The sequence below is a fragment of the Acanthisitta chloris genome, unplaced genomic scaffold, assembly GCF_000695815.1.
Source record: "Acanthisitta chloris isolate BGI_N310 unplaced genomic scaffold, ASM69581v1 scaffold12175, whole genome shotgun sequence".
NCBI classification, from domain to species: domain Eukaryota; kingdom Metazoa; phylum Chordata; class Aves; order Passeriformes; family Acanthisittidae; genus Acanthisitta; species Acanthisitta chloris.
The window spans coordinates 25475-38584 of NW_008675398.1; the positions used below are offsets into that span (position 1 = coordinate 25475).

Genomic DNA, 13110 nt, shown 5'->3' on the forward strand with positions numbered 1-13110 from the left:
TATCAAAGGGGCTTAGATTCATCAAACTCTCTGAAGCTTCTTCACCTAGTTAAACAAAACAAAAGACAAACATCACTGTGGGAAAACAACCTACAAAGCCAACTAAGAAAACTGCTGATGAATGAAGTTCAGTCACATTTAACTTTGAGGCTAGTGCTTCCTTTGAAAAAATATGTAGAGTCACATTTCAAAGAAAATACATTTCAGGACTAAACAACAAACTGTATGGAAATAACACTATTTGTATTAATGAATATTATGTTGTGGCTTGTGCAAAATTTCACTGAAGCTGATGATGAGAAAGCAGGTGCTCCTTTGTAGAGCAAGATTACTTGGAAAGGTGTTACAGCCATCTCCCAACAGAGATGACATGTAGATCTGAATTACAGAGCCAGTTATTCCATGAAGAAGTGTATGCATGTGGAAAGCTTGTGTCTCATTTGATTAAAGGATCATGCCTGTAAATGAGAGCGAGAAAAAGCACATACATGAGCACATATGTGTGCACAGACAAATCATCCTAGGAGAAGATGGAGAAGCCAGGAATGAAGCTGTGTGCAAAGCAGATGTCAGGTTTGTTTTACTGACCTCCTAACAAAATAACCTATGACTAGCTGAAATCTAAACAGCAAATATTTTTCAACTAAGCACATTCAAGGAGAGAAGTCTTACACATAAAAGAAAAAAGATCAGCAGTTACTTTGAATAAAAGCTACTGGAACTATGAATTAAAGCCCAAATATTCAGCAGATACCTAGGGTCCCAATTCTCATTAGCATCAGTGGCACTGGGTCCCTAAATACACACATATGTCATTTGATGACCTGGACCTCAAACACCAGCTGCAGGTTAGTGGAATTCAGTACTTAATATCCACTTCAGTTTGAATAACTGGGAAATGGGGAGACAGGAATCTTTCATTAAGTCAAAAAGAAAAGTGATTTTCAAAGTTTGTAACTGGCAATGCTGAACAAAGAAGTTAATGCAAGGATTTAACAGATAAAAATGAAAAAGTCAACCACTACGGGTGAAGATAAAATGACACCAAAAGTACTCTTATGATAAAATTGCCTCTTACCTGAGCACTTCAGACTTCGAGCCAGCTCCGTGGCCATGACCTGAATTATCAGACCAATGCGGAGCCTGAGCATCTCCACAAAGAGACTGGGCTGGGACCGCACATACATCGCCAAGTACATAATTATCTCCTGCAAGGACAAATCCACAGGGACATCCATTCAAAGTGGTTCTTCTTGCCTCTCCCAGCATCAAACACTGGTGCCACACTGGGCACAGCCAAAGAAGCCTTTTTACACACCTGTGTCAGGACTGCAATACTGATGTCTTGGCCACTGGCTTCATAAATAAGATCTGTGAGCTCCTCAGGTGGCAATGGGCTGCAAGAAGACAAACCACAGACAGCAGTGACTTGGGAACCTATTGAACTCTTGAACAAGCACTGGAATCAAGTCACCCAGAAACATCTTTGCACTACAGAGGTGCCTACAATTCTGTCTGGGTGGCTGCAAATCCTTCTGAAGGCAAGGACTAAGTTTTAAAAGAAGGTAACAGCAGCAGAATGGTACCAGCAGGAAGATGAAGGGCAGAGGCTGCTCTGTAACTCAGGCAGAGCTCCAACTTACGCGGTAATGATTTTCTCCCGGGGTTCTGGTGGCAGGCCCACTGTAAGTTGCTTGTGGTGCGACAGAAGGTCTGTGCATGCCTATCATAAGTGGACAGAAAGCAAGAGACCCTTCTCTGAGTCATGTGGAAGTGATACAGCTTTTAATTCCTGAAAGTGAAGCATATCTTCAGCAATTTTAAGTGCATTTCTATTAATTAGCAGACATGCAGATCCAGCAGAAGGCTGTTAACTAGTTGCCAGAGATCTCCTGAGGTCAACAAGGCTACAGAGTCTGCCCAGACTGAAAGTCTCCTTCCCTGCTCAGTGAAATCAGCAGCATAATGGTTAGGGACTCAAGTGGGGCTGGCAGATCAATAAAGGCTTTCATCCTTTATTACATGATAAATAAAGAACTTTTGTTGTTTATTTAAAACAAAAGTATTTCTAATCAATGAAAAGTTTGGCAGTATTAGCTAAATAACTCTTTTATATCAATCTCCTTTAAAAGGGGGTGTTCAGTTTACCTGTTTTAGCATCCTGTATCAAAAACCTCACAGAGCAATGTTCCTCTGATTTCAGAGAGTCTATTTCCTCTCCCTTAACGTGGAAGAAAACAGATCATCTCTACTCTCTTCCTCCCCTATCCTCTGTCAATACCTTCAAGTTAACACACACTGCTTTCTATGAGAACATGTCTGTACTGCTCATCCATCATGTCTCGAGAATGGAAAAAGTTATGCACTTAATGAATTCTCATGTACAGTGATTATCACAAATTGCTCCCTACATATATGACTCTCACTGAAATAGGGCATCCTAGGTGTGACAGTCAGAGCTTTGAAAATAGCCAGGAATTAGAGAAAGAGCTCTTCAGAAACTTGCAGGGATAACTAGAATATTGAACAAATACTTCAGAGTACTTGAGAGGAAACATTTTTGTCACGTTCAAAATCAAATCTGTACTCTTACAGGGGATTTTTCTTGTTACTATTTAATAGTCCCAGGTATTTTAATGCCTCCAAACATCCACATCCATGCACATGGCTGACTGTCCACTCAATGGGATGGAAATTGGCAGAACGGGTTATAGCATCATCACTAGCACCTTGACATAGAGGTGCTCCTAAAGTGTTCATGCCATCACAACAGCAACAGACAATCAGCAATGGCACCTGCAGCCTTCAAAGCACAGAATTAAGCTTCTCTAATTAACAGATGAAATGAAGCCTTCATGATCCTTTACAGTGTGACATTCTCAGTCCATGCCAACATCAGCACAATTCACAGTATAGATGAAAGGTAAAGATGTCATAAGACAACTTTAGATCAGAAAAACAACCAATCTTTACTTAAAAAGGTTCTGAAGTTAGACCAGAAAAAGGGCAAGCACGAGCCCCACCAGCAAACTTCTAGTTTTATGTCTGTTTCCAGGCAGGAAACTGAACCAGTATTATTTATATTTCATACCTCAGCCAGGACTTCAACTCTCTTTTTGAGTATACCAGAAATATAACGGATTAAGCCCCACTCTTGATTGAGTCCTGCCTTTCTGTAGAGCTCGTTGAGGAGGCAATGAACAGTGACACCATACTGTCCATCCAGCTCTGTGTCCCAGTCAGCACCTCTGCCACAAAAGACACAGAAGGTAATTGCCATTAGATGAGATGCCACACTGCTTAACCTTACCACACAACAAGTAGCTGGTTGTTGACTGCCTTGCTTACTTTGGTGACAATTAAACAGTATGTGGAACATCTGTGCCTTCACCAGAGACTGGTTATATGTGGACAAAACCCTCTTGATACCAAGAACTTTCACACTAATTTGAGCATTCACTTACCTGTGAGACAGTGACTTAAAAAGAATCACCTAAAGGATTTCCCAGCAGACTTTAAATTGAGCATTCACACAGACAGTTTGCTTTTTCACATAGTGCTTTTTCAGAGCAGAATTCAGCAACATCTTCAGTACTGCTGAAGACTGCACTCATTTTTCAGATGCCTCAGGGGAAGCTTTTTTTGCCCTGCCTCTTTCTTAGCTATTAACTAAGCTTCCATGCTGCTTACACCATTACTGAAAAAGCAAAGGAGATTCCTATTCCTCTCCTGGTTTTCAAATTCACTGCATTATGCCTTCTCTTTGGTAATGTTTTGAAGGGTCACAAAATGACTTTTCAACTCCTACTAACAGACAGAGTCCACCAGAAGTCCACGTGCCTGCCCAACAGAGGCTCCCATGGTGAAACAAGTCCAGAACATGAAATTAACAGTGTTAGATGCAATAAAATAACAAAATGGTATTCCTTCAGGATTGCCTTTACTCTTTAAGAGAGACTGCTAAACATTTTGCTCAGGAAATCAAGAAGATCAAAGAAGAGGTCCTCACAGGAAACAGACTAAAATAAACAAAATACAATCTCTGTAGCAGTAGGGAAGACCATCTGTGATTAACACTTTTCGTTTTTGCACCCTAAGCTAACTACCTGACAGGTTCCAGCAGTCTTCTCCTGCACGGGGAAAAAAACAAAACAATAAAAACACTCCAGAAGATGATACTGTTGGTTTTGTATTTGCCTTTGTTCCCATCAAACCTATTTAAATAGCAGGAGTTTACTAACCCTCAGCAGCTGAGACTAGACTGTTTCCAAGAACGCTTTGAGAAGTACCAAGTTTTAGTCAGTGATGCACTTAAACATGCACACACAGGAGTTAGAGGAAAACCAATGACCATTTATTAAAACTGCATTTTGCTTTCAGTTAGGAAATGATGTAGTTTCCCTCCACTTCCCTTCTTGCATAAAATCACACCAAATCTTTGTGAACTTTAAATAGAGTGCCACAAGTAGAGCAGGGTGTGTGGAAAGGATTTGTGCATTTCTCTACTGAGCCCTGGAGTCTGTATGTACTCACAACTCTGTGCTAATCAACTCTAAAATTTGCACCTGTATGTTTTTGTATCCAAATAATTTATGTAATTAACCTAACTGAAAATATGCTTTTAAAATCACAGAGCATTTTACTTCTCCTCTCAAAACACAGCCTGAACACTGGAAAGCTTTTGCAAAAAACTAATCAGAGTTGTGACCAAACTTAAAGATGCTGAAGATTAGACTTAGACAACTCACTTGAGTATATGCAAGATATATAAGATATCTGCTTGGTCATGGAGTGTTGGACATTCCTTCAGTTGATCAACAAGTTTCTTGCAATCCAAATCACCATGAGCATCTTTAGGTAAGTGCAAAACAAAGTCCTGATAACAAAGATGGATGAAAAAAATTAAAAACATTATCTTGAAAAAAAGCCACAGATCAAATTCAAACTGTAACTTCCTGTTACAAAATTACAACAGACTTGAAACAAAACTCTGCACTTCAAATACAGATACATCACATAGTTCTTGCCAGGCTACTGCAGACATGAAAAGGAGACTAATCCTAAGAAATACAACACCCAGAATGGAACCTTGGCTCTTTTTTTTTCCCCCTGACAAAACAAAGAAACCAAATTATTTGCAAATTTTTCCTATCATTTTATGTTACTTGTAAAAAGAAAAGCAGAGAGATACTACATTTCTTTTTAGTTGAGGTAATTTAGACTTTTTGAGTTCTGTCTCTAACCTGTAAATACGTGGTGCTTTATGAATGCAAATATTGCCATCATAAATTTTCCAATCTTATGAAACTAACGTGTTAATTAATCAGATGATGCAATTCTATCGTGAATTCTTGGATGAAAAGACGTTTTGTTTAACAAGCTGTTCAGCAATTTATATGGTCCTAAAATACTGTTTCCACAAGCAGAGCCTTGTGCAGAGCAGAATCCTTTAGGAGGCTGGATACAACCTCCTTTAACCATTCTCAGCAGCTGGTCACGTATACCAAGCCAAAACAAGTGCCCAGCACCATGCCATCTTCATGCCTTGAGGTGGGATTTGGCTGGTGCCTTAAGGACATTCACACATTCCCCCATGCCCAGACATTACTATATGTAGCATTTATTGGAGAACATCTCTAAAGGCTGTGAATATTCTGTCCATTCCTTTGTGTTCAGTTAGAATTAAAGACAATTGCTTAAGCTTTGGCTTTGAAAAATAAGCAATTATATTATTTTCTGTTTTGCAAAAGCAATTAAAAACTTTCCACTTGATAATGTCTGTTTGAGTAAAAAACCTTCAGCCAGACAAAAAAAATAATTCCAAAACAAGGGAGTGTCTCAGGCCAAGTGGCCTGTCTGTGAAGGAAAATGAAAATTGGCATAGGGTTTGGATGGAAAACACAAGGATAGAATCATGGAATAGCCACAGCATTGCGTCCTAAAACCACAAACAGCATAACAATTCCCACAGCTTACCTTTGTCTCAAAGAAATGGGGATTATCAACAAGATTCAGAGACTTTCGGTGCGTGTTCAGAACTTTAGTGGGAAGAGACATAGACACAGCTGGAAAGCAAAGCCACCAGACCAAAAAGAAAAGTCTATTTCAGTAACACAAAAAAACCAGAAATACCTCCAAAAGTCAAAATACAGAGGCAATGCTTCTGAGGTGCTGTGCATGGAACCCTTGAGACAAGCTCATGTTCTGAAGCTCATCTCCTTGCAGGCTTGCTCCAAGAGCTTCTGAGATCAGCACGTGATCAGATCAGGTGCTACACGCTCAACTAATACCTGAGAAATCCTACAGCCCAATGACCTGACTCTGCTAAGTGTTTTAAACATTTCAACAAGAAGCAGAGAAGATGGCCTAACTAGTAAGGTATTTTAATTAACATTATAATGCTAAATGCAGGCTAATGCTCTTCATCATCAGATGATGTGGCACATGAAAGACAGGAGAAAAGACTAACAGAAAAGCTTGGAAGTTATTAATTTACACTGAAGTTAAGGGAAGCCTTCCCTTGACCAGGGCATTGAATACTACATATCTACACATAAAACAATGCTATGTTGGAATCTATCTATAAATTCGGTCAAAGCCTTATTTTGGTGTATATCCTCCAATCAGTCTATAAGAAATACAGCATAATGAGAAACACTGTACTCCCTCTCTACTCCATTTTTTCTTACAAATTTAGAAAGTACACGCACATATTAATTCACATATATTCTTCCATTGAGACATTTCATTTCACCACAACTTTATTAAAACAAAAGCCTACATTTTGTCTGCCTTTGTATAAACTAAGACAAGAAAATGAATTAACTTGAACTCACCTCTTGTGGCACCCAAAACAGTTTTTCTGTCATTATCAGCAAATAAATAATAGGGAGAAATACCTGGAACCTCCAAGCCCTTTGTCTTGGCCATTATTGACAGTATCTCTTCTGTGGAATGGTTTGCACTGAACACAGGTGGTTGATTCGCTGTCTTTGAAGTGGGAGGTAGGTATGACTTCAGTGCTGTACTCTGCAGGACATCATTTATATACTGATCCAGCTCATCCTGGCTATCTAGTGTAACATACATAAAATAAAAGGTTTATTCCAGGAAAATCATAATCTATCAGTGCTTTCTTCTTCAAATACACTACTCTTCTTGCTTATATAGAAGGGCACACAAAGAATATAAGAATATCATAAACAAGAGATTTTTAAGCTGAACAAGGTAGAAAGAAAAGATAAAAAGAATCCGTTTTCAACAACAGATTAAGAAGCTGGCTTTCCCTTTGAAAGGAATCAAAAGGGTTTTTATCTTGCCGGTACTCCACAGAACACACCTGGACTTGATGACCTTGAATGTCTCTTTTGACCTGTATGATTCTAAGATTCTATCATCTCTTCCACACAAGCTCTTGTCTATGACTCCTCACAGTCTCTTCCTCCCTCTAGCCTCTTCCACACCTCCCCATCTGCTGACTCTTCAGACTCAGCTTTATTGTAGCAGTTACCAGTCAATGCCATACTATGAACGTAGGAAGAATACACACAAATTCATTTTCCAAATTAAGTCATGCAGGTACTGTCCTCAGATGGATGCATGAAAAACCTGAATCACTATCGGCTGTGCACAAAATAGATGGTAGGCAAAGCCAGGCTCTGCTAAGAGAACTTAACAGAGAAAAAATACGAAGTGAAAAAACACTGCTACCTTTTTCATAGAAATCTGCTGGATAGTCTCCATATTCACTGTCAGGACTACTACAGCCTTCATTATGGTCATCAAACACTTTTAGGTCACAGTCTGGATCCAGGAAGCTCAGATATGTATGAAAAGAGGTGGTGAGAAATTCTGATAGCTTGCCTATCTTCACCCTGCAAACAGGAACACATGCCAAATGAGCAATAACATCTACCATTTTGATACTGATTAATGTTCACCAAGCTTTCGACAACTCCTCCAAAATACAAGAGACCTACTGTTCAATCCACCTTCAGTAACTACAAAGCATGGATAGTAACCAAGGTAACACATGAGAAATCAGGGCTCAGAAGTTCTCATGAAGAGCAGTATCTTCGCACACAACTGCAGTGCTACTAAAAAGCAGAAAGCACATCTGTGCTGGTTTTGGCTGGGATGGAGTTAATTTTCCTCAGACTAGTTGATATGGGGCTATGCTTTGGATTTCTGCTGGAAACAATGTTGATAACAGGGACATACTACTGCTGAGCAGTGCTCACACAGCATCAGGGGCTCTTTGCCTCTCACCACACCCCACCAGTGAGGGGGCTGGGGGGGCACAAGGTGCTGGGAAGGGACACAGCTGGGACAGCTGACCTCAGCTGACCAAAGGGACATTCCATACCACAGGGCATCATGCTTGGTATATAAAGCTGGAGGAAGAAGGAGGAAGGGGATGTTGTTCAGGGACACAGGGTTAGTCTTCCCAAGTCACAGTTACATTTGATGGAGCCCTGCTTTCCTGGAGATGGCTGAACACCTGCCTGTCCATGGGAAGTAGTGAATAAATCTCCTGGTTTGTTTTTCTTGTGTGTGCAGATTTTGCTTTACTTGCTAAACTGTCTTTGTCTTAATCCATGAGTTTTCTCACTTGTATTCCTCCAGTTCTCTCCCTGATCCCACAAAGAGGAGAGTGAGTGAGATGCTCTGTGGGACTCAGTTGTCATCTGGAGTTAAACCATGACAATACCTGATTGTCAAAGGAAGATACTGATTGAGAGAGGGCGAGTAGAAAAAGAATAGGGAGGTACTGTGGTATGATATTTTATATGTAGATGAATGGAACACATAAGCTTACAAGTACTACATGTAATTAATGTTTAAATCATGTCCAGTAACTGTGAAAGTAATTTACTTCTTAATAACAGAAGCCCAGCCAAGACCAAGATTTTATATTTCCAAAGGTTTGACATTCATTCTCCTTATCCATTAGTGGCAGTCAGGGATGCTACACCTTTTGTGAGACAGATCTTTTCCATTGCATGTGAGGTACAGCTACCATCTGACTGCCACATAATTAAAGCTGAAACCTTCTCTGCAGAGTTCTCGTACATGACCTGTGCATTATGGAAAGTTCAAAACTAAGACTTTTATAGGATTAAAATTTTAAAATCATGGAGATAATAATTTGGGGCTTCTGACATTACCTTGCACCTCCAAAATAACCATCCTCTAATTTTCTTATTGTGGCAAGAACTGCTGGATGAATATCAGTACCATCATCAACTAGAAAAGAATAAAGAAAGAATTGAAGCTAACAAACACGTTCTTAAATTATCATATCTGAATAAAGTGAATTACTGAGTGTTCTCTACAAAGTAAATGAGACAAATTTAAAACAGAATTCACAACTGACATCAACGCTAGCATATTCAAAAACCCCAAACAAGCAAACAAAAGCCAACACCTGGACAAGTTCTAAAGACAAAAACCAACCCACTCAAGACAAGCTCCAAAGGGATTTCTGTGAAATTTCTTTAGACAGAAATAGCATGGAGATGATGGGGAGATGCGAAGATATAAAGGGGAAATAAAACCAAAATGAAGTATTACCATGTCATCCAAATTCAGCATACACATGAGATAATTAAACTGTAGCTCTGATGCTAGAAGTCCGATGTTGAAACAGTCATGCCACCTGTCTCCTCTCAAACCAGAGTCCATCCTATTCCCCTGCAGTAATCTACTCTGCTTGAAACACAAAATTAAGTTTACCGAGCATTGTATGGGTGATGGGAAACGTCAGGGTTGGTCTCCCTGTCATCCTCCAACAAGAAGTGAGGTAAGCCAGCTCTATCTTGAGCATCTCCACAATCATCTGATTGTCTAGAGCCAGATAGAAGTGATGCTGGTCAGTAAACTAGAGAAGAGAGAAACAGGACATATGAGTAGTTGTCAGTGCTCTTCTTATTTTTTCTTATTTTCTCCCTTACATCATTCACAAAAGCCGTATGAGCTACCCCTAACCACAAGACAAACTGCATTAATTAACCTAACAAGGCCTGAGACTGTGAAGAAGAAATCATGCTTAAGCAAGAGTCCATTTGTGGAAGAATCCATTTCCTTACACTTGTAGACTGACCATCAAAGAAGCCATACAAACAAGTAGACAATCACACCCACAGAGCAGAATCTTACCAAGGACAAATTGTACTAACCTATGATCTGGAAGATGTAAGTAGCCTAAATGTGAAAGAAAGGGCTACCAGTAGCAACAAAAACTATGAATAGGCTTAAATGCACACTGGAGACTGGGCACCAGTAACTGTACATGTCTTGGGAACAATCTGAAAGCCAAGCAGAGCACAGAAAAGCTGCAGTTGCTGTGGAGAAAAGGTACATTAAAGGTACAACAGCAAAGTGTGCTGTTCTCACTGCAATGGAAAGCCAAGAGCCACAATAAGAGACTATTATAGCTACTTCAGGAGCTGGAACCAAAAATGTTGGACAAATAATGGAAAGTATGCCAAAGTGCCCACAACAGAAGTTAAGGAAGTCCATAAGCCCCTCGGGGAAGGGGCAAGCACGTAAATTCAAGTTGGCAACATCCAGGGAAATTACTTCACAGAAGGAATTAGAAACTAGTCAAAACAAGCCCTGAGCCACTCACAAACAGTTTTGGTAATTCAGGAAGAACAAGGGACAGAAATCCAGAGAGAAGAAAACACACTTTAAAAAGGAAGAGCCAGGATAACACAGACCAGTCAAACCAATTCCAGTGCCTGAAAGCACAGGAAAACAAAGCCAATTTGAGACAGCTAAGATAATTACAAAATGATGAAGAAAAATGACCAGTCATATCAAAAAACAGTCTCAGCCAATGTGTCCGATTTCCTTCTTTGGCACACTGATGGTAAGTACAAGCAAATGGCATCTCTCAACTTCTGCAAATCTACACACTAGTGAGCTAAAGAAGAAACATCTGAGGAGACAGGACTACTTCTAAAATTGTTCTTAAAAGGCAGTTATTAACCATTTCTTCAGAGTCAGTCTTTGCCTCACACCTAATCAATGCTTTCACTAGAAAAGATAACAAAATATAAATGACAAACCCAGAAGATTTGTGGACATAGTCAAGATCAACACAGATGACTTAACTGCTAACCTTAGAAAGGTGAAATTAAACATTAACTCCAATCACCTCAAAAACAAAGCCAGGGGAAATGTCTGCCTACAAAGTACAATGGAAAATGTTATGGGATTTTTCGTCAAACATGGGAAAAGAAGGAACTGTCACTATGTTACTAATGTAAACATAAATGCCATTTTGGAATATACTAGTAAGGATGTCCATACTTGATACATGACAGGATTTCAGCTGGAATATTGGGTCCTACTTACACAGTACAATATGGACAAAGGTATTTTGTAAAAAATCATGTTTTGAACAGTATTTCCCTCATTTGAGAAAGTGAAAATTGGTGTGGGGGGAACAACACAACAAATAAACTGGTATAAAGCTGCGTGTGATCAACTGACATGGGGAAGAATGGGAAGGGACACACATATTTTGCAGTAAGTCTGATGTTGTTTGGACATTATGAAGCACTACAGAAGCCTACACACTACAGAGTCGATTGAATATCTTTTGTGGAGTTTAAAGACTACATTAGTCAAACATCTATTTAGAAGGGTGGAAGCATTCTTTATCCTGCATCAGTTGTACATGTTTGGTGTAGGTGACCCCTTGGCCTTCTAGTACCAACTGCTAGAATAATTCTATAGGAACAAGTGTGTTGTATTTCATTAAATGTGTAAGTAAGAGCCACTAATCCTCTGAGGATCCAAACTTCCAGCTACACTGAGAAAATTAACTGAAGAGAAAAAAGACAGAAAACATCTCTTTCTCAGCACTATTGACCCTTTCAACAATATGATGAAAAGATCACATCATCATCTCTCAGGGGTTACAGTACTCAGCACACTCATGTGGTACTAAATTTTTCATCAAAGCAATCAGTAGAAAGATACATTAAGTGATCTATTTGTGGAGAAACTATTTAGTTAGCTAGAATGTTGGTTTGGGCAGAGTTCATTAACAACTTTGTACTATTGATTTGTTGTGCTCTCCTAAGCCAGAAGCCAAAGACACCAGAGTCTGTATGACTGTAAAAACCCTACAGAGCAAAGCACATCTGCTGTATCAGCCCTGTTCTACCTAAAGTACAGTGACAGCACATAAGAGCAAAGTGCTTCATTAATGATTCGCCATTAAGTAAGGAGCAATTTTCCTGCCAGCTTTACATGCTCACCTGAGGGGTAAAGGCAAAGATTTGATTTCTTATCACATACAGCTTGGAGGTGCCTAACACTCCAATATGTCGGTGTGGCCGTCCACTTAATTTCATGTTCTTATTCCGGCCTGGAAAGGAAAGAGAGAAAGTCTCAGCTAACATTTCCTATGTGGTTTTCCACAACAACCATTTCAGACAGGGAAACCTACTTCACTAATACTAGCAAGGCAGAAGACAGGTGACAGAGTGAGATGCTACAGACTGGTTTGTTTTGTAGCAACCACCAATCTAACAGCCAAAGCCCTTCAAAGGCCTGGTTAAAAATTACAATTTTGGTTTCACTGACCATGGGATTGGGTCTTTTAATTATAGTCATTGCTCAGCACCCAAAGCTTCCCCACCAATAATGACCGCAGATGTGCCATTACAAAAACAAGACCAACATACCACAGAAATTGCAGTGCTTTCACTGTAGAACTTCAACAATTCTTGCCCGTGGAAAGCTAAATCTACATACAAAGTACATCCAAATACAAAGACAGATTTTCATCAGGCTAATAGGCTCCACTTTGCTCAGTAGAGCTTATTAGCAAATGATTTGCACGGCATCCTTTGCTCCAGCAGCCAGGAGCTGATTTGAAACTGTCTGACAAGGAATATGAGCTGAACAACCACGTGCCTGAAAAAATACCACTGTGAACATGCCCAAAGAAGTCACTGTTGAAAACAATATACCAATGTGTCAAATCATCCTACTCACAACCCCCCACTAGTGAAAGAAAGGCATTGTGAATTTTCATTAAAGAAATGTAAGCTTTAGCAAAGCCCTTCAACTTTTATGTTTTTTTAATATTTT

The 13110-nt window shown here is 39.6% G+C and overlaps 1 protein-coding gene across 1 annotated transcript in view; it reads right to left on the reverse strand.

The window, feature by feature from the left end:
- PHKA2 (phosphorylase kinase, alpha 2 (liver)) overlaps positions 1-13110 on the reverse strand; it is a 34142-nt gene that overhangs the window by 8702 nt on the left and 12330 nt on the right. Inside the window, exons 14-25 of the mRNA XM_009075734.1 lie at positions 12273-12382; positions 9736-9880; positions 9168-9246; positions 7711-7874; positions 6900-7073; positions 5977-6065; positions 4749-4876; positions 3092-3248; positions 1644-1723; positions 1319-1397; positions 1079-1208; positions 1-45 (exon numbers count right to left, since the gene is read on the reverse strand). The exon at positions 1-45 is cut by the window's left edge and continues 45 nt beyond it. Coding sequence (XP_009073982.1) covers positions 1-45; positions 1079-1208; positions 1319-1397; positions 1644-1723; positions 3092-3248; positions 4749-4876; positions 5977-6065; positions 6900-7073; positions 7711-7874; positions 9168-9246; positions 9736-9880; positions 12273-12382 — 1380 coding nt within the window. The remainder of the gene's footprint in view (positions 46-1078; positions 1209-1318; positions 1398-1643; positions 1724-3091; positions 3249-4748; positions 4877-5976; positions 6066-6899; positions 7074-7710; positions 7875-9167; positions 9247-9735; positions 9881-12272; positions 12383-13110) is intronic.